The following is a 22,502-nucleotide window of genomic DNA, read 5'->3' as shown; positions in this document are numbered from 1 at the left end:
AACACCGTGCGTTCGGGTTACAGAGCGACAGAGATGCAGGTTGCTGCGCCCCCTCGTGTGAGAAGATAGCAACAGCAACGTAGGAGTGTAAAGGTTGTTTCCCGTCCAGGTTCCCAAGAAGAATTTATTCCTACAAATGGGGAAATAACCAGAAACAATGACTTCACACTGAACCCAGGACAAAGTGCAGGATGTTAAAGTTTGTGCTCAATCTAAGAATCAACCCACCGTGACGTCGCCCACTAGTATGTGTGAGTTTTAAATTGTATCCAGCGCCATCTTGGGTGAACCATATTTGGAGGAGTGGGGGGGTGGAGCCTAAGAGAGAGCTCAAGGACACTGCACGCCCTCCTACACCTGCAACCTGCACCCATTGGACGATATTAGCTGTCAATCACACGGTGTCTGAACATCGTGCTGCATTGAAGACGACTTGAAACTAGAGATTGAGACATAAACTCGTCAGGAAAATGTTTACTGACGTTACAAAGTGAGAAGTAGAGGCATTTTCTCACAGACTCTTATAGAAACAACCAGTGGAGTCGCCCCCTGGATGCAGCCCTTGGGAAGACACCTAGAGGTGCATGCAAAGACCCTCACCTGCAGACAGAGCACCCACTCTCACACAAAAAACAGCCCCATTACGAACACACAGGAGCAAACTAGAATGAACAATACGTTTTCACTGAGAAACATCAGAACGAGTACAGAGAAAAGAATTCGAGGAGAAACGGTTCCAGGTAAAGTTAAATCCACCCTGAGGCCTATAAGTCAATTGAAAACACTAATAACACCGAGACACTGACGTCCACATCACTTTGAGCAAAGAGTCGATGAATTCAACAAACTGAAAAGAGGAAGGATGATGCAGAGCAGGAGGCGGCGGCGGTTTTGCCAGAATCCCCGGCTCCATTAGCCGCTCGGCGCCCACAGTAGCTGCCAGATGTTCAATAAGAAATGATGTTTTGTGTTGTGCAAACCTCACAGCTTGAAGTCACGCAGCACAGTTCCACATGCGTCCTTGTGCCTTCGTAAGGACTCACATCTGGCGGAGCTGTGTTGTTTCCATTATTCAGAGGCAGGTGGAGCCGGTGACAGTGGAACAGAGTATTTAAAGTCTCACACGCTAAGCAACCCAAGAGCCCGTGGGAGGCTGCACAGTAATGGATTACATTTAATGGGATTACATTAACCACAAGCTAAGGAGACACAGAGAGAGAATCAGTTGTTGGTCTAATAAACCATGTAAATCGGTTAAAGTACGATGATGCACATGTTCGACAATCAATTACAAGACAATATTTCCAATTTAGTTACAAAAAAAGATAAATATTACATTCTGAAACTGGATTCTAAGAACATTTTTGCATTTATTATACAGACTCAACTCAATATGATGCACAGAAGAGCACAGAACCTCAACTAATGGAGTTTGAATTCGATCCGCAGCACGTTTCACACACTCGTAGATATCAGTCACCTCAATAAACCTGATTTTTCTTTTGGGAAATTGGTAAAAAAAAAAATGTCAAAGACAAGAGATATCTCACAAGTCGTAAAAAGATCCTGGATCCTCCTGATGAGGATTTACACCAAAATCTAACGGGTTCCTCTCCGACCTGTAGCACGTCCTTCCACCATCATGAACATCTGCACATCTGTTTTTGGCAGCTGATCGTGGGTTATGATTACAAGTTTATTGCTTAGATTTACAATGTGCCTGCTCACATATTGTAAATACCTCTATCACTGCAGCTGTCATCACAGCTCCCTTCATCTCTGTCAGACTTTATTTGTGTGAATGCTTAAAACATAGATACACATCTCCCGTGTATCTCCTTTACAGTTATAAGCAACTAAATGCCAGGACTCTTCAGTATGAAACCAAGCATCTTCCGCTCCGTCAATATCTACAAAAACCTTGTTAAGACAAATGGAAGGATCCAGTCAGCAGAAACGTGCGGGTGCTTCCACAGCGGCAGGAAGTGCTGTACATATTTACATTTGCGGCGTATTCAACAGACGAGCATTAAAACTGCAGGGAAAGATCATTTCCAATGTGGATTCTGCTGTGAACCGCACGATACGTGGAGAAAGGAGGAGAGACCTTGAATCTCTAGCAGCAGCGAGGCTCAGGATCAGGATGTCGTACCCCGTGAAGAGACAAATTGTGATTGATGAATATGGGCCACACAAATAACATTTGATCGATTAATTAAAACAGACGGGGTTAAACATAACCACCTTGACTCAAGTTTGATTTGTCATATGCAGTTAACACAGGGTCAAGAGGACGATGAGAGAAACCGCTCAGCTCAGCAGTGCAATAATTAAATTAAAATAAAAGCAAGGTAGAAAGAGCTTACTTTAAAAAAGCATAGTCAAATATAATACAATACAAAAACTATATACATTCAAGGTTAACAGGCATAGTTATATTTATATATATATATATATATGTAGTTATATTTACCTCTACATGTTATTGTCCATTAATTTATATAATTTTACCGTCGGATCCTTCTTTTAGTTGAATAGATAAACAGAAAAACATAATTAAAACTTCCTTAAAATGACAAGTGTTTTAGTTTCACTGTGACTGAAACAAACCAATTGAGTTCAGTGTGACGCTGGAACGACAACAGTGGTTTTCCCTTGTATTCCCATTAAATCCCAATAAGTGCTTTGCTTCATACAGAACACAATAATTAAGTCAAATGATAGCCGTGTGCAGTCATGGCTGATTTTCTGGTTGCCGGCTGATTTCAGGTAAGCATAATTAGTGCTCCCAGAGCAGCGCACATTTAATTGTGAAGTGTCTCGTGTAGTGCGAGTACTTACCAGATGCCAACACAGCGAGGAGAGCTCAGGGATGATGTCTTTCAATTAGGATTTCACCCCAGAGCCCCGTCGAGTATCCACAGAGGTCTGTTGTGCTTTGCTCCCTTTAAATTGGCTGTTTTATAAAAACAAAGAGAGTAAAACAACCCAAAAACAAAGCTTCTCTACCTTTTAGAGGGGAGGCCAGAAGTGAAAATCTGATGTAAAATGATGTTTATATTATTATTCAGTGAAATGGAAACAGAGGAAGCTTCAGCCGACTTCTTAATTAATTAGTTTAATCTGTTTCCATTGAACTTTGCTGCTTTTTTGGTTTTATAGAGGCAGGAACATTATATTCTGACTTTTAGTTTTTACATTTCCTACGTTTCATTATACATATCTTTTCATTATCGTGTGCAAATTGAAAATTTGTCATATAGCCGATGGGGACTTACTGTTAAAATTGATTCAGATTCAATTAAACAAGAATGAAGCTGTTTGCTGAAGATCTTGATATTTTCAGTTATTTTCTCATTTTGCGTTCGACTGAAAAAACATTTTTTTTGTGCTACTCATAAGAATCTGAAATTATAAAAGGTTTGTGACAGAATAACAAACTTTGCCTCTAGTTCTTATTACACAGATCACATTTAGGTTTCTGGATTTGTCCACTCGTTCTTTCTCTAGTTTTGTTTTTGTGGCATCGACCAGTTCTCGTTTGCAAAAGAGGCGTCTGACCCACGTGGGTAAATTACATGGCGAAGTTAAAAAGTAAATGAAAAGGCTCCAGACTTTATCTTCTCCGCCTCTTCACCTCTTCGCCGTGATGTGTGATGGCCCCCCCGAGAGGTGAGCTGAGGTATCAAGCCGACGGACGCCTCAGAACTGACTGCCTTCATTACTTGCCTCAGGCCACACGGCGTGCAGACGCCCTTCTTCAACGCTCGGCCGCCGAGGCTTGTGGGTAATACTCCTTCTATGAATAAACAATTTTGAGTCTCGCAGCCGAGACCAAGGAACCCCTTGAAGAGCCAGAGCGGGATGAAAGTCACTTCATGCTCGACGCTGTGATGAAGACGTTGAGATGAGGGACGGGCAGGGATTCAAATCTGATATTATTTGATTTCAGGATCAAAATGGTGTCAGTCTCTCCTGGAGTAATTGTGCATCAACCTTTATTTTGACATGATCTGCAAAAAATTACAAAGGAAGCCTTGTGTGCTTTCATAATAAAAATGCAAATGATGGTTTGACAAAAATTGGCTTGTTTGATTATATCAGAATTGAGGAATTATCTTTTCATTGCCTAAGACTTGTTGAGCAAGAAGTTTTAACTACGTATATAAATAAGGGAGGCGATATAACGAACATTTGCACTCCGGTGTAATTGGATAATATTTCAGTGCAGCTGAAGGTGTTTCTTTCGGGCAAAGTTTTCCTCATTTGAGATTATCTCCTTTAAATTGGTTTGTAGCGAATAAATGAATCATCAAACCTGAAGCTTCTGAGAAGCAGCTCCTTCACACAGACGTATGAATATGAATATGTTGAAAAGTGTATTCGTCTCCGCTCTCTGTCATAATTCGACCAAATTAAAGCTCTGCTCAAACCGTACAACCACTAAACGATTCATATTCAAACAATAATACGTTTCACTAAGCACTTAGGAATGAAGCTGGATTTTTGTAAATGAATAAAAAAATCACGATGTCTCGACGATGTTGTGATAATTCTCGATGTCAAAATGACAGTTTGGTTCTAAGTGAACACAAAGAGCCGTAAAGAAGAAGCATTTCAAGCCTCTTCTCCAGAAAACGTCTGTGTTGTGGTTTACGATCTTATAATTGTAACATTCTCCTCATCTCGCCTTCCCTGTTGTTGTGAATGTTTTTTAGCATTTTTTACTTTTGTTCTTTCTTAAGGAACGATAAAAAGTGTGAATCATAAAAAGGGGTTAGCTTTGCTCTGGAGCTCCATGGCAACAGCAGCCAGTCCTGTTGCCGTGGACGTCAGTGAAACCTGTTTGGTATGAGGCCTCCATTCTTTATCGAGATTCCTGCTGAGGCAAACACCCACCTCCTCTAACAGCCGGGTCTAAAACTGTGGTTGCATCAGAGCCGCGGCGTGACGCCTCCTATGACGCCTGTGATTAAAGCTCGATGCTGTGATTTGCACGTTAAACATGTTTCCCAGAACGATTAAAGCTAAAGATTGTTGCTTTTCTCTGAACCAACTCTCTGTAGTCACTCAGTGGGACAAAGTTGATAATGAACATGTTAGCTGACGAAATGCAGTGAAACGTGTCCTGGTAACAGCGGCGTGTCGCCGGGGAGACGGCTTCTAATGTGGACGCCAGCGACGCAGCAGAAATATCAGAGAACATCCAACCTCCACTGATTCACCTTCTCTCTCTCTCTCTCTCTCTCTCCGTCTCTCCGTAGGACACTGAGATCATCAACACAGCCATCCTGACGGGACGCACCGTGGCCATCCCTGTCAAAATGGTCTCCATAGAGATGAACGGGGCCGTGACGGACGTGTCCTCCTCCGTGCAGTGCAAGTCCTCCAACGAAGACATCGTGAAGGTACAAATAAAACCTGAGAACTCGCTCGTATCGAGTAAAACACATCTAATCCCCTTCACTCCTCGAATACCGAGCATCACATCATCAGGAGAGCATGAAAACCTCCTGATTTCATTCCTGCCTCAGATAAAAAAAATCTACGCATGTTCATAAACCGCTGTATATAAATCAGTGTGGCTGCAAAAGGAGCGGTAACAGCTCCGTGACGTGCTCTCTGGAGCAGCGTATGTAAGCTGCTGCGTTTCAGGGGAGACGCCTCGTCCACAGAGTTCTGCTTCGCCGATGTAGCGTAGAGAGGGGGGGAGACGCTGCAGTTCTCGTTGTTCATTTAAGTGTGATGGCTGCGGGCGGATGTAACAGCAGCGTCCCAGGATCCAGGACAATCACCGCTCAGACTCACGGGGAATCCGCGCTCGGCGCACGCCACCACGTCTGGTTTGTTGATTAAGCAAATTAAAGTGGGATCAACAACAACTTGCAGAGCACATTAGAGGCGGCGATTACGCACTTATTATTTTACTCCAGTCAATTACGGTCGTAATAGATTTCACCACAGGCAGATTGTTTAGGCGGCACAGTCGAGTGTTGCGGCGCCGTTTTGCAGCGTCGGTCCTATAAAACCTGGTGGAAGACGGAGACGTGACCTCGGGAGAAGTAAACAATGCAATAATGTATGTGGTTCGATTCCAACGTACAACAGTGTCGATAAAGCAGTGAGTGTAACAGCGTGGGGGGGGGGATATCACACGGCCACACACACACACACACACACACACACACTGACACAGCTGCATAAAAAAGCTGTTGCGTCTGCGAGCTGGTGACCTGTTTTTCAGACCAACAGGTGCAACATCTGCAGCAGCAGAGAAACACAACACCTGAGTCAGTGAGAGCGACTCACAACGTCCTCACACACACACACACACACACACACACACACACACACACACACACACACACACACACACACACACACACACACACACCTCTGCACCGCGCGTGAATTAAAGAGCCGCACAAACACAAAGATTGAGAAGAACCCCGATCACAAATACCAATTAAACTTCTGCCTGTAAAACTTGTTCCTCTTGGTTTTCTCCTCCTTAACGAGGCTGGTAAATTACATCTTGAGTTCGGTGCTGCCTCCCACCAGGGTCCTGTAGTTTAGTTGAGTGGTACCCGACAAACAACGGCTGTTTGGGGGGGTACAAAGAGGAATTTACACCCTGGTCCCTGCAGTGGAAATGCACTGTGTGTGTTTACCCGACCTGAGCCTGGTGAATATGGTTAAAGCTCTCTGCTTGTACCGGTTCTTGCCGAACAGACCGCTTGCATTTGTTGCTGACTCCATTTTGAGATGGTATTCAAACTCCGGTCGGGCTCGGTCACGTTTTCTCGGCTATCTACTTGATTTGGGTTTGAAGTTCCCGTGGAGTCACAGCTGTAGATGTCGACGATCTCGTCCTGTAACAGAACGGTCACGTGACTCCACCGAGTGAATCTGAATTGGAAAAATTTGACGAATGAGACGATGCATCCCATAATGACTGAGCTGGTCTGAGAGTTGAATCTCCGCTGATTTAAAAAGTTCTTTGCCTGATCCTCTGACGGCTGCTCCCCCCGTCAGTTCGATACCTTATGAACGTGCAGCTGATGAGAGGTGAAGATCTGCGGCCGACTTTTCTTTAAGAAGACGGGATCGAACTCTCGTAGACACTGAAAGCTGCAATTATCAAAAAGTTTCAGGGTCCTCGCTCTGTTGAAAACTTCACACGACCTCTTTGAGACCAAGTGCAATCTTCACATTGACTGTTTTCAGAGACCTGAATCCAGAAAAAGCTGCACTGTAGTTTATTTAATTTAACTAATGTGGAATCTCGTGTTTTCTTATGTTTTTATTCTATATCAAGCACAGAAATATGCCCTTCTTATAGATCATTTTCCCGAGCATGAGACATACCAGAGTTAATCTCCGCGTGTTCATTTTGAGATCTTTTAATCTCTTTCTCTATCACGTCGACGGCTGATTTATTATTTAATAATAACCCGACGTTTAACCTCCGTAATGTTCTTTTCTCCCGTGATTTTAATTTGACTTTTGGAAAAAACTTGCACAGTGATCCGATACACCTGCTTCTTCAATTTCACACTCCCTTACTCTGCACAGGTCCTCTTGATTCATACAAAGGAGTCAATTCCAGCAACGCTTTTATTATGTGCTGGATAGTTTTTATTTTCCCTTTTGGAGGGGGAAGTAGTTCTCTCTGGATATAAACTCAAGTTCTTTGAATATGGTCGTGATTATTATAATAACATGGTTGTTTTCTTGTAATTTAGTCATATCCAGATTATTGTTCATTACTGTATTTAAGTCCCCTCAACATATTATTATTACCCTCTTATTTCTTTTTACCGTTAGAGGTGAAAAAGCAAAACTTACTTCTTTTCTTATCACTGATTTCTTTAGTGCAGTCAAATATAGTTGAGTTCAGAATGAATGGAAGGAACTAGAGAGAGAACTATAGATTATAGAAACTTCATCTTCTTTGCTTGTAAATATGTAATTTTGTTTTTTATTTGCGCCATATTGAGCTTTGGAGAGTTCACCCTCAGAATTCAGGTTTACTCTTCATGTGCTTAACGTGGTCAGCGTCACGTTCTGCATTTGTGCATCAGATAAGAAGATACAGTGAATGTTCTAAACCTAAATTGGATATTACAAAAATAATAATGGCACCTTAACGTCCAGCGACCTTTGCCCAGTCGCACCACTCTGACGCCTCTGAAGGATGCAACCCCTGAACTGGGAGACATCTTCAGTATTATCTAAAAAAACAAACTGACCTAGATGTGGCCGACAGTTTCCCAATCGGCTGCTTAATCTTTCAAATGTTTCTTATTGGCTAATAGAGGTCAGGGGTTTTCTTTTATTTGAATAATTAAAAATGAGTCTGGAGAATCCGGGGCCTGCAGCCATGTGCATGCGTCTGAGCCAGAGAGCAGCCGCCTCTGGTCCCTGCTCACTGATGCTGAGACGAGGGAGGATGTTGATCGTGCATTGTTTCTGCTCTCTAACGTCCCGTTGCTAATTATCAGGAGGTCGATGCCGACGTCCGAGCGCGTGAACAATCACATTCTGACTCAAACCGTTCCACCCCGGTTATCGGAACAGCCACAGGGTGTCGTATCCTGCCTCTGCGGGTAAAGATGGATTTTACTCAGGCACCAGGCGAATGATAGCTGTGTTTTTTTTTTTACGAAACCATTTCAGCTCCATCTCCCTCTCATTGAAAGGTTGTGCGGTTATTGAAAAACGTTGAATACAGTAACAGCTGCATTTGAATAACCTGCACTCAGAGGGAAGCAGCCGTCAGGGAGCAGGAGTCCGGACGTGACTCGCACTTCCATCAACTTTCATGTGCCCGTAACAGAAATCTTTAAATTTGACCCTTTGACTGTGTGGGAAAAATCCTCTTTTTGTCTTTCTTCATACTTTTCATTGAACAGTAAAGTTGTCTTATCAAGTCGGGCTAATGAAATCCTCTTTGGTGGTTTAGCGGCTCGTCAAGGTCGGGTCAGGCAGGTTTGATGGAGGGTTTTTACAGACTGAGGCCGTGAAGCCACGAAGCCGAATCAGACTTCTCTCATTCTGCTTGTGAATGAACTGTATCTGTTAAAACACCAGTATACGTCCAATACATTCTCACTCTGATGTATCAGACTCATCTGAACGCTCTCTGCCTCCCGCTGCTCGTCCTGTAAACAAATTGGTCCAAATAAAAAGTCCTGCATTGCAGAGGGAGAACAAATTAAATGTTTCTTAATATCACATTTCTTCAGATTTAAAAAAGAGATGAGAGGGACACAAAATGAGCATGAGACAGATGTTGACATAGGGTTCAACTGTCTACGTCATGAAATCTATCTTCAAGTTAGTGCCATGTAGTCAAATGTGTAATGTTTACAAACAAACTGGGGTCTGGTCTAATTCCATTAGTGTCACAAATACCTGTTCATCGTCAATCTGATGGTCCAGAATCATAAGTCGTCAGAAACATGTTCTCTTGAGGGACTTTTCTGTCACGTCCTTAGTCCAGCTCCTGAAACAGATCCCAGTCTGGGATGAACAAAGTTGTCTTAATATGTATTCATTTCATTTTTTGTTATTTATTTCGAACAAATAGTAAAGTAACGCTTAATGATTTAATCTACATATTTGAAAAGGAGTGAGAAGAAATACAAACTTAAAAACGTTTAGCATTACTTAAAGTCATGCTGGAGGGGAGCGTTTCCTGTCCAGATGTGTGTCTTTCACTCAGGGGGGGGGTTCCAGTTGTGCCGTATAGTCGAACAGAGCAGGTTTTGCATCAGGCTGCTGCTCCTGCATGTCATTTATCATTTTTCATTATCCATTACCGACAGGGCGCGCGTGTGATATTGAGTGCGCTTGCTTCAGTGCACTTGCCATTGAGCATTTCGAGGCTAATTTAAAATGAGACCTTCAGGCTCAGGAAATACACGAGTCATGACAGTTCAATAAAACGTCCTCCAGAAAACCCAGAATAAAGGATCCACCGCGAGCCCGGAAAGAAAAGTGGCGGCCCTCCATTACTCTGTTGGGTTTTTTTGGGCTTTTAATACCACGACACATTACTCTCACGCCAAAACTCATGTAGATCTATTCTAATCACCGTCGTGTTTCAGCTGCAGGAGGCTGGTTGTTGTTTTTTCTCTGAACGCTGCAGATGAGCCGTGCAGAACCTCGTCACATCTCCTGTGAGCCTCGTGACTCCCGACTGAAACTCAAACAGCTTTTAAACTCAAATCATTTCCTCTATTTTCAATCCCTGCATTCTCATTTAGATATTTGCCAACCCACGGGCTGTTGTGTGTTTTTAACTTTCCAACTCCGAGAGTAAAAATAGGTAAGGAGGCTGTGATTTTTCTTTTACAGGCACTTTTTTTTTAATTTATTTATTTCTTCAGTTCCTTCTTCTTTGGAAATAATGACTAAGCTGCGGTGTGCGTCAGGAGCCCGGCGAAGATAAGACAAACCTTGTGTGTGTGCACAGTTCTTCGGTGTGCAGGAATAATTATGAGGGCTGGAGAAGGTGGGAAACTGAAGGCAGAGATAAGGCTCCTCCCTCCGCACCACACTGAGTGACACTCTGTGCTTTAGTGCTGCTCCGAGTTTATCATCTGAAGACAAAAACTAAAGTCTGTTGGTTTATAACATCGCGTGCATCTCTTGTTTTGCTACGTGCGTAAACATTCAGCCACAGAAACGGGCAGGAATGACGCTGACGCCACATTTTAAATTATCAGTTCGGCCCATTTTGTGTTTTCTGTGGAGAAATGAGCTCCCGTTGTCACAGAGGTTTGGCTTTTTAACTTTGCAGAACTTTTACAATTCACAAAAAAACCTATAGAACACTGAAAAAACATCACGTCTCCTTAAATGCTAGAACATGCAGAGATGTTTTTACAGCTGTGTTCTTCCACAGCAGCCCAATGGTTTGGTAAAGGGCCCTTTGTTGCAACGTACCCGCGCACAAAGTCAGAACCATAAGGAAAAGTTTCTTTCTTTGTTGTGGAAAAAAAAGGAAATCGACCGCGACCTGCACCTGAGTCCTGACCCCAAACCTTTCCAACACACGTGGGATGAACTGGAGCGGCGAGTGTGAGCCCGACTTTACCAGTGGTCGACCTCACTAATGCTCCTGTGGCTGAATGGGAGCAAATCCCCGAGGCTCCAAGCTCATGGTGGGAACGAATAAAAACCAGAAGAGTGAAGGTGCTTCAACAGCAGATTCATGAAATAATAAGGTAACGTTGAGGTTTCTGAAAACTGACACGTAGTGAAGCTGTAGCTGTATTTGTCGAGGTTTTCAAATACAATACAAGAGAGTTTGTGGTGATAAGAGTCGACCACGGTGTCCGGCTGATGTCAACATGATCACATGACCTCGGCAGCTCCACCTCTCACCTGAGTAACACAGAGGATGTGATGCTTCCGTGCAGAAAACCTCCCGCTGTGTTGTGCATGTGTGAAAAGCAAACTCGGGATAAACTCCGTCGCCAATTCTCCAGATTCTTACCCAGAGGTCAAGTCAGAAAACGGTTTTAAAAGATTGACCTCTACTGTTTCAGAGATTTGCTGTAAACTCAAAACTCCAGCAGATGCACTTTAAAGGAGCCGACCTCTAAATGATGCTGATGACTTCGCAGAATGAATCATATAAAAGCTATTATTTAAAAAAAGAAAAAAAAGCTCCAAAGTCGCAGCTCTCCCGCAGCAGCATCGTTTCTCACACTCAACTTCATTAATCCAACAACAACAGGCTAATGGAGGCCGCCTCATTTAGCTAACACAGCTAAATGAGCTCATTGGTTCCAGTGCTCCTGGAGCCAGAGAAGCTTCACACACACAGCTACAATCCCGCTAATGCTACGGCCATATGTCAGCTTTCATTCACTCTTCAGCTGATGCATGTGTTATCCCCAAATGGAAACTCCATTTGGCAGAGGCGTCGTGGCAATTCATTCAGGGGGATATTTAATTTTGACGAGAGAGTCCTGGATAATTGTGGTTCCTGTTTTTTTGGAAGCGCCGCGGTGCCGATATGTGAACGTCACGGAGATGGCTCCGCTCTGCGTTGTGTCATTGACATTGAGACGAGGGAGAGGAAATCACTCTACGAGCCACAGTTTGTGAAGTAGCCTAGCAACGCAAACATCTGTTTCCTTTCGTTAACTTCCAAGAAGCCCAGAGGTCGTTCGCTGACGCCTTCGGATTATTACAACTCCAACGTGGAGGAAAACAAATTAAAACAATGTCTTCATCTGGATGTTTATGTTTGTCTTTGCCCTTTTTTTTTCTGGTTGGCGGTGCGAGGGCAGGTTTGTACATCCATGACGCATGTCGTGTCACCATGGTTACCGGTCCGGTACGTCCATCCAGTTTGTCTCTTGACCTTTTTCCTTCTGTCTGATAAAGGCAACATTTACAACTGAAGAGTATCTGTTGTTGCTCGGATACAAAGTCCGTCCACAAATAGGAACCAAACATCAAAATGGGAAATCACCTTTTTTTGTTGTAATCACAAATTATTGATGATATAATTGATTCCTCGTAGATTTTCTGTGAATTATCCTGATAGGTCAATAGTTTATTAACTAAATTGTAAATTATTAATATGCATATTTTTGTAATCTTTGTTTTCTTTGCATATAATCAGTTTACACTCAAATCAGTTTTGATAAACTTGTAGGTTCCGAGAGATGATTTAATATTATTTCTCTCATGTATTGGTAGTTTGCCATTAAAGCTGAACATCTCATCCTGGTGAGAGCTCGTCAGCATGTGAACTGTTGCATGATATTTTCTCTGGGCTGTGGACGAGCTGCAGTGATGCCGTCAGGTTATCTTGGCTTCGAGAGGAAAACACCCCCCACCCCCCACCCCCACCCCAAAAGCTGCAGGAATAAACACTGAGCGTACCGAGCTGGAAAGATGGGGGCACTTATCGGGCCGGAAGGGTCTAAAGGTCAATTCATGGTTTCTGTGTCCTCGTGGCTGCGAGGAGCCGTGTGTCGTAAATTCCTTGAGCTGCAAGTCTGCGAGGGTCAGAGCAGATTTTTCCCGTGTAGCCAAACACAGACTCCAGAGCCAGACACACAAAGCAGTGAAGTAAACGGTGACATTATAGCTGTAGAAACCAGAGTCTGCATCTCAGAAGGCGTCCCATGAGGTCCGGTTCCTTTAAATACTCTATAGCTGCTTTCAGACGTGCAGTGAACTCCAGGTCATCTCCTGAAATTATCCAAGATGTCAACTTGGAAGGACGAGCTTCGAGAGCGTTTGGTGACACAGGGGTTGATGTGAAACACGTGGTCTCCTCAGTGAAGTGTAGACGTCGCCTCCTGCCTCCTGCCTCCTGCCTCCTGCCTCCTGCCTCCTTCAAACACTCAGGAGTTTTTATTTCAACGTGTCTGAGCGGAGAATTTTCCATTCCCCCGGAGTTCAAGTCTGAAAACTGCTTATATTGTGATTTGGCACCAGACAAATTGAAGTGAATTGAGTTGAACCTCCGCCGCTGAAGTCCTTTTAAGAGATAATGTTGAAACAATAAACCAATGTTGCAACGGCAGAGAATCCGTTTTAGCAGGTTGCCCGAGATGCAATAAAATAATGGTTCTATTTCCTCACTGAGTTATGTGAGCGAACGCGTCCAGAATACCGATGAACAGACTGTTCTGCTCCGAATCTGCGGGGCGGTGGTCACATTTAAATATAATGGCATCATCTCTTGAAGGACGGAAGCCGCCCGCCTCTACTGGAACCGTTTGGGGAAATTAATTTAGTTAATGTTATGGAATAACTGTGTGAAAGGCCCTGCGGTGTCCTCACCTTAATTAACCCAGCCAGTCTTTCACTCCGCATCATGTGACCAGTGCACGACCGAGCGGAGACGGCACTTGCACTTGCCCCGACGATCCGTCTCCACCCAGGCAATCTGCTGGCACCATGGAAGATGCCACAGCACATTAGCGGCGGCGGCGCGATGGCATGTGGCGGCTCGGTGTGTGAAAGCCCTCCTCACCAGGCCCCCACAGGGCCACTGATACCCAGAGTTGCTAACAGCTTTTGACTGGCAATTAGCCGGCCAAGTTTATCAGCAGCGAAAGGGAGCTGGAGCGGCGCTGCAGCGAGAGTGTGTGCGAGTGTGTGTGTGTCTTTAGGGTGAGAGTGAAGTGCATATCAGACAGATGTTCTCTACTGAAACCGCACTGTGATTAATCAAGGTGGCCGGGGTCGTTGTGTTGAGTTACTCCTTCCTCCCTCTTCTGTAGCTCGGCTCGTTCAGATCAGCCGACACAACAATAACACTGCGCTGGCCCCCAAAAAGGTCAAACCCTGCAAAATTGCATTAGCTGAACCGGAGGGGAAGACTGTCATCTTAAGAGTCGCTCTCTTCCAACCGCCGCCCCCCCAGCCCCCCCCACCCGGCCTGTCTGCATTGAGGGGGAATTATATTACCGACCTCCTCCCAGTTATGATGAATCCCCAGCCCTGAGAAGACTGGCCGGCCCGACCTCCATTTGCGGGAGATTAGATCCTCTGATTACAATGCCAGCTACCTCCCACCACTAGATAAATCTTTCAGCCGGAGCCCAAAAGCAAAGCCCTCCGGATCCATTGCAGTTAATAATTTAGTGTTCGAGGGGGACAAGTATTTATGATAATTAAAATTGAGCTGGAGATTTTTCTTTATTCGACTGGACTGGGGGCCTGAAGAATGGTTTCAAGTTAAAAAATGACATTTGCTTGGACTTGAATTCGGGGGAAATTTCCATATATTGAATTCCTACTTGTGTGTCACTGCAGGGTCCGAACTGACATCACATTACATGAAATGTCACGGAGAAGGTAAAAAACGTGTGAATGTGTTTATAATTCTCCGTGTAGCTATTAGGAGCTAAAGTTCATGTGAAATACCACAACGCTGCCGGGGCTCGGAAATATTAAGAATTGTGCCTAAAAGCCCGTGTTGGCATATTCTGTGTTTGTGTAATTGTTGTGCTAAGAATGGGTCTGATAGATGTCGGGGTTAGGATGTGGTTTGAATCCCTAATTTGCACTGTACATGCTCAACAAACACTGGGTTACTCAGAAGCACTAATTTCACTGCTTAAAAGATGCAAATTAGATGAGAGAAGGGCTCAGAGCAGCAGCGGTTCTCAGCCCCCCCCCCACGCACCCCCGTGCCTTCCAGGCCGGGGAGTCTGGGAGTTTTCCTCGTGACCAATACGCAGCAGCAGCAGAAGATTTTCACTGATTCGTTCCACGTCTGTGGTTCCGGCCCGGTGAAATCAGCTGCGTTCGGGGGGGGAATGGGAAAAAAACACTCCAGACTCTGCGGCGCACAGCGGAGCAGCAGGGTGTTGAATCTCAAATATCTCGTGAAGGAGACATATGATGCTTTCTCCCGGGTTTCTGTCCTCTTTGCATGTTTATAAAGTGTTTTCTGGGAATGTTAAAGTTCGGCAAAGTTTAAAAAGCCCAAAGTCTCCTGAAACTCCTGAAGCTCCTGGAGCTCCTGAAGCTCCTGAAGCTCCTGAAACACCTCGTCAGTTGAGACAGGAGCTGAAACCAAGTTGTTGCAGACAGAGGCTGAAAGGAGGAGCTGCAGCAATGGACAGTCTGAGATGTAAAAACACTAATAACCTTTAAATAACGTTTTCACCAAGTTACAGTCAACACACACTGCATCGTCTCTTTTAAAGTACTTTCCAGTTGTGGCGGACAGTTTTGTTTTATGTCGTAGGTTTCCAGATATTCTACCTCTTGATTGTAATTTAAAAAATTACCACTAACATGTTTTTGACACAAAAACTACTGAATGGATCCAGGATAGTTTTTCCTCACTTAACATTGTGAAATTGGACGTTTTTTGGACATTTTCTCAATTTTCCCTGCAAATAATTCTTTAATAAGTTGAATGCATCTCTCTCTTCATTAGATTACAATAGAAATTAACCAATATATTGTTTTGTGGAATGACAAACTACATTCCTTTGCATTTGATCACGGTGCAAAGTGCAGAGACGAATATATACGACCCGACAAGTTCAGTAAAACCAAACGCTGCAGAAACCTGTTGTGTTTGTGTTCCGTCTTTTCTTATCAGACTTGAGTGAACTAATCCTGTGGGATAAAAGAAAGTGTTGACGGATCTGGTTTACGAGCCCTGAACTTTCACACCACATTCAAATCCATAAAAGATCCTATTCCGTCGCTTTATATTTGCTTTGCTGAAAGTATCAACCTTGAAACGCGGTCGTGATGAATTGTGGAAATGACAGCCGCAGCCGCGCGGCGCCGTATATCACCTCACATCACCATATAGATGGTCTCTGACTTCTGACCCTGATCTGTCCTAGGCGTCCATGAATTGCGACTACGTGTTCGTCAACGGGAAGGAGACGCGGGGCTCCATGAACGCCAGGGTCATCTTCAGCTACGAGCACCTGAGCGCGCCGCTGGAGCTGACGGTGTGGGTGCCCAAGCTGCCGCTGCAGGTGGAGCTGTCCGACAGCAACCTGAGCTTCATCAAGGGCTGGAGGGTTCCCATCCTGCCCGACAGAAGGTACGACCCCCCGCTGGTTTGATGTGTTTATTTCATTTCATGGCTTTGGCCGTCACTCCCGTGTGGAATAAAAGCCCCGTCCTCACCAAGGTGAGGACGGGGCTTTAGGAACACGTCAGGGGGAAGACAGGCTGTAAACTAACTGGAAACGAGCTCCACTTATTTGGCAGAAAAAACAAAGGTGAACCCTTGAATTATTACTCGCTCTCTTCCTCACTGTGCACAGAGCAACTCCACATTTTAACTTATCGTGCTCAGATTCAGTTTCTCTGAATGTTTATTACTGTTTTGTCTTGTTTGTGTTTTTGCTGTGTCAGATCTCATTGTCACCATGTTGCAGTTTTCCCAGTTTCTTTTAAGTTTCTTTTGCTGCTAAATGAAAGTTGTGGTTTTAAACTTCTTCTTTATGAGCAGATGAAACCTTTTTTATTAGATTTCTAGTTTCTACCTTTCAAAACCTGTTATTTCAGATGATATTTATCCTGCATACACTGAACCTTTGTGTTTTATTGCGCTGTCCTAATGGAAACATCTGCTATTTGAATGTATAGAAACAACAGACTGTATATATCCACTCCGCTGTGTATTAGCTGACATATAATAGAATGTGTGACAGGGAGATTCTCTCCTCTACAGCCCGCATGGTAACAGGAACAAAGCCTTTCCCTGCAGCAGAATATATTTTGTACGTCTTATTTGCACATGATTACCAGAGGGATCATTACCCACAATGCAAAAAAGGCGCGTTGCAACGTCTCAGTCTTAAATATCACAAACTCACAAACGCCGCCCGGCTTCCTCTCTGTTTTCCAGGATTCTGTGTGTTGTTGCTTGTTTTGTCTCTAATTAGAGGCTCTGACTCGAGCGCAGCAGCAGAAACTCACGCCTGCGAAATGAGCCTCTCAAGTGCAAATTGATCTACGAGGCTGTCATGCATGTGTCATACCCATCTCAACACGGCTTTTTTTTTCCAGCAACACGTCATAGACGCCGGCTTAATTTGACTTTGAGTGCGCACACTGAGATTCTTTCTCAGATTGAATGTCGGCCGTTTCTCCAGATAGGTAATGATGTTTTTGGGGGAAGACGCATGTGATTTGCGGTTGCTGCGATTCGGGAGGATGCTCAGAGTTAAACTGTTGTTGTAGCTGCTAAACCACAGCAGGGACGTCTCACATGAGATACTTTCAGACGTGCACGAGACTCGGGAGAAGAAAGCAAAATGCAAAAGACAGTTGCTGTGGACATCCATCAGATACAAAACTGAAACAAACAAAGAGAATACAAATATATCTCAGGATGAAAAAGTAGAAACCACACACGTGGAGGGACATCAAGGAAGATCTCAACTTAGAAAGACAACGAGATCCAAGATCCGAGAGCTGAGAGGTGATTAGATAACAAAAACACATGATCTCTGCAGCGGAATTCAAATGTTACATCCTTGCGTCTGCCCGCTGCGCCACCACGTCCACCTGAACGCTCGGGAGACGAACGTGTGAGCAGAGAACCTCCCTCTGCGTTGTTCATGGGTGAAAGTCCAGAGAAGATCAGGACGTTCTCCAGAGTTCACGGCTGAAAGAGAGACTCTGGATATGCAGCCTTGTGTTCCATTAGACCACGAATACTGTGCTATCTCCTCTGTTCTGGTAATATTCCTATAATGAATCGAGGGCCAGTCGTGTGGTCATCATATCGATATTACAGAGGGAATCCAGCCGGCAATAAAAAAACAAATGAGGTGTTTTTGCGACGAGCCTCGGAAATATAACACCTCCAGACGTGGAGGAAATGGCACCAGTGGGAGATTGAGGTTGTTTTGCGGCAGGACCTCGATGAGAAATGTGTTCCCGGGTTAACACACTTAGGCTCATTAGAATATTCCGGCGCTCTTGTGTCGCACGGAGCGGTAACAAAGGGCGCCAACCCTTCATTTAGGAAATGTTTAATGGCGGCATTAACACTGAGGCCGGGTGGCTGCTGTCGCCGCTGCCAGAGTACATCATCACAGGCTAAATCCATTTCTACCCAACCTGAATACAAATGGCGCGTTTGAAGGATGGAGGCGTTCGGAATGACCCCGAGCACCTGGAGAACGTCTCATTCTTCAACGGGCTGTAATGGGCTGGAGAGGAATATTATTCTCAAGTGGAAAATGAGACTTAAATCCACACTTTAGTCTCATTTATTAGTTTTTTCTTTTGAGTCCCTGCTCATCAAAGCAGAACTCGTATTAGATTTCTCAGCTTTTCACACCTGGTTGTTTTTTAATGTTGTTTGTGGTTTTCGCCGGCGGCCTCATCAGGTTTTAATTCTCACACAACTATATTATATGGTTTTTCAACTGTTTCAGTAGTGGAACCAGTTGCTTCAAGCAAAGTGTCATGGTTTTAAAGTTAGTTTTTCTAGACTACGTGTCTCTCCACTTCCTCCTGCTCATATATGCATCCACCTTCCTTTTGTGTCTCCGTGAAAACAATAATCAAAGACCCCTTGTGGCTGTGTGAGGTTCCTGCACAGTCAGGACCCAGTCAATCTGTTTCACTGCCGCTGAAGCGTTTCTTCTTCTGCTTGATGTCGCTTCTATTTACCGAGAATGCGTCATTTTCCTGACTTTTTCCTGCTGGTTTTCTTGGTGGAGCATCAGGAACCTGCAGATGAACATGCCACATGCTGCAGACACTGACTATGACCTTCCCACTGGAGTCTTTGTCTTTTTTAGTGAAACCAGCATCTGTTCTGAACCTTCCTGTTTGGACTGGTCTGTGTGTTTCACCTGGGCTGATGCTGGTTGCAGCTTTATTTCTGAATCTGTCAAAGTTAACCTGCAGTAATTTAGCTGTTCACGTGTTTTATTAAACGTCCAGTGAAGCTCGACAGAACCCCGACCTGGAGAATCTGTCGTCCTTGTCGTTAACAACGTCACTTGGGTCAGTGAGTCTCCGCCGCGGCTGCCACCGAGCGCTGGTCACTATGTATTCAGTCTTTATTAATATACGTATCACGTGTCTTAATTAAACTAAATTCAACACGACACTTATCTCGGATCCTTAATAACACACGTGTCAAGTGTGACACAGATGAGATGAATGAGTCTCGAGCCACATACAGTCGATTAAGAGATCTCTGGAGTGAGTAGATAGATTTACATTTTGAAATGACACGGACGTTATTCACATTTTGGCTTGTTTAAGAAATAAAAAACACATTTTACGATTATGGATTTGACCCGAAACTTGCAAAATATGAACATGGACATGTGCGATTAACAAAACAAGACAAATAAGGTACCAGGGTAAGAAGAAATCATTTTAATACCGAGGAACTGCAGCTCTAATAACATGTCTGATGGGAAATAGCAGGTTGTTTTTGTCCTGTTGTGGACTTTAGTGTTGACAGTCATTAAAAAGTGCAGTGGTATTAAATTAGACAATGGTTGTGCAGAGAATTGTAAAAACAAACCCTTCAAACTAAGATGAATTTCGGAGCTCGTTAGTCGTCGCGAACACAAAAACCACGACGATGATCTGCACCGGAATCTGCTGCAGCCGCTTCACTTCATGATCATCAGACTGAATTTCACTAACTCCTCTCACTCCGACCGCCACTCGCTCCGTCTCGCTCATTCTCCTCCTCTCACAATCGCTCCGACTCCCTTCGGAATGACCTCTAACCTCCCACGCTCGCTCCCTCGCCTCCTTAACTCTTTTATTCCTCCCGTCTGTTGCGGTCTTTCCATCCCACGTTCCCTCACTTCTGCAAAGTGACACATTCTGAACCTTGGTGTGCAGCGAGGTCTCCTGGCCTGCAGTGGGCCTTCGCTGCGGTGCCGCAGAATTGCTCACTGGCTGCATTATCCAGCAACATGCTCTAAAAATGGAAAGAAAGTGTAATCGGGCGGGCAGCTCGTGTGCACTGAAGCTTCAGCTTGTACAGTTGTATCAGAGACTTTAATAAGAACGGACAATATTCTGGGGGAGAGAATATATCAAGCTTATTTCCAGGTACAGGCTCAGGACGGTAAACTTTCCCTGACCTGAGCGAGGACTTGAGAAACTCTTTGACAGAGACAGACTGTCTCATTGGCTTCTCCTCTACCTTTAACTGAATGAGGAAGTGAGTGTGCCGTGAAGTTAACTCACTTACCTTCTAAGCACAGCAGCAACTCCGTGTCCGGAAGCGACGCTGTCAGTCTCCGACACACAGCGACGGGCGGAGAGAAGGTCTGCACGAGATCTAACGTGAGGCGGAAGGAAAGGTTTGAGTTTCCCAAAATGGAATCGTCAGGCGTTGATTTTGATTCTGTTTAAAATCCGTAAAGTTGATGGACGCACCAGAGAAAGATTAAAACTAGAAAGTTGCCAACTTTTCCCTCAAGCGTAAAGCTCCGGAAACGCTGGATCCTTTTCTGCCAGCTGAGCAAACTCATCTTTTTAACTCCACACCTGCATCACAGACTTTCGGTTATAGATTCAAAGTCCAACTTGATATGACCACGATACAAAACTCCTGCAGAGACGAGCAGGACTTTATAAAAACTGTTAGTGCTCCTCATGATGTGTGGAATTGGTTGAAACTCGGTGGAAAGATGTGCCTCAGGGACGCACCTGTTAAATTCCGGTGTGGATCCACATCAGGGGGAGAATACAACAATTTCACATATAGCCTGAAAGCAGAGTTTCTTTTGATTTCCCTTGGACAATTTTCTAATGTTGTTCCTAAACCATTCATATAGGCAATTCAAAAAATAGTATTGACTTAGTCCTTGCAATAATGTTTGTTCTTGAACTAATCTAAAGTATCTACTCGTCTCTATGTGTTTCTATAAACTGTATCTGCTCAGGGGCTGGATCCTGTCGTACATCACAGACAGGTTGGATCTATTATTGGGCTCAAACACACACACACACACACACACACACACACACACACACACACACACACACAAACCCACACACACACAGACACACACACACGTAGATACAAGACAGCCATTTGAATTCACACCATTTCCCCAAATTTATTTTTGGAGTGTGGGAGGAAGCCGGAGAGCCCAGAAAAATATCAAACAGATGGAGAAAAAGGAAAAAACACAGAAGTTCCTTGGCCTCGATGTCGGTGCAGTGATGTCGCCGACGGCTGCTCGTGGAGTTTTCATATCTGCGGCACTATTTAGTTTGAGAATATTCAAATTACTTAGTACATTAGTAAATTTCGTGATAAAATGTCTTACTTTTTTTAATTTTATTTTGCGAGTTGGGTCTTTTGAACACACCGAATGTCACAGTCACTACAGAGTGTTGCACAGTGAACAGTTGTTGTTCTGAGGCTGAATTTAAAAACTTTATTTGAGACAGAAACTTTAAGAGGCTTGTAAATCAACATTCTTGCCTTTTCTTAGAAACTTCCAAATTTGAATGGCTCATTTCAGACAGTGAAACCTGAGTTGCTACTTCCAGGTGAAGGCCGTGTTCTCATTTGACTTTATACAGTTTGCAGTGTTTCTGTCTCCTTGATCTGTCAAGTCAGTGACGTCCTATTCTGCTGAATTAATAATGCTTTTGCCACATTGTTAAAAATCACACAGCGACTGAGAGAAAGTGCTTTTCAACGCTTTTAAAATTCTTTTCAAACTAACGCATGCAACCAACCGTAGCCTCGGCGGTGATACGTCCGTGAACCGATCGTAATCAGAGCGAAACGGGTTCACGAAGGTGAAGTTTTAAGTTGCCTGAGCGAGCAGCTGCGTGCAGGTACGTCCAGTGACCCTGAAGACAGACGCCCTTTAATTCCTCCACCTGCCAGGACACTGTCAGAGCCCGAGAGGAGGCCGGAGTGTCGGTGGGAATAATGAGATGCAGAAACGTGGACGTGCAGGGAAGGATTAATAATCAAAGCCATTAGGTGAAAAGGTGAACGCGGTGATGCATTCTGCTGTGGAGTT

General features: G+C 44.2%; 1 protein-coding gene across 2 annotated transcripts in view; it reads left to right on the top strand.

Annotated features, from left to right (window-relative positions):
* tmem132e (transmembrane protein 132E) overlaps positions 1-22,502 on the top strand; it is a 334,649-nt gene that overhangs the window by 287,766 nt on the left and 24,381 nt on the right. For both annotated transcript variants that reach the window (XM_035179084.2, XM_035179083.2), the window contains exons 5-6: positions 5,265-5,408; positions 16,353-16,558. In XM_035179084.2, coding sequence (XP_035034975.2) covers positions 5,265-5,408; positions 16,353-16,558 — 350 coding nt within the window. The remainder of the gene's footprint in view (positions 1-5,264; positions 5,409-16,352; positions 16,559-22,502) is intronic.

This window comes from Hippoglossus stenolepis, chromosome 15, assembly GCF_022539355.2.
Source record: "Hippoglossus stenolepis isolate QCI-W04-F060 chromosome 15, HSTE1.2, whole genome shotgun sequence".
Classification (NCBI taxonomy): Eukaryota; Metazoa; Chordata; class Actinopteri; order Pleuronectiformes; family Pleuronectidae; genus Hippoglossus; species Hippoglossus stenolepis.
This window is presented reverse-complemented; position numbering and strand designations above follow the sequence as displayed.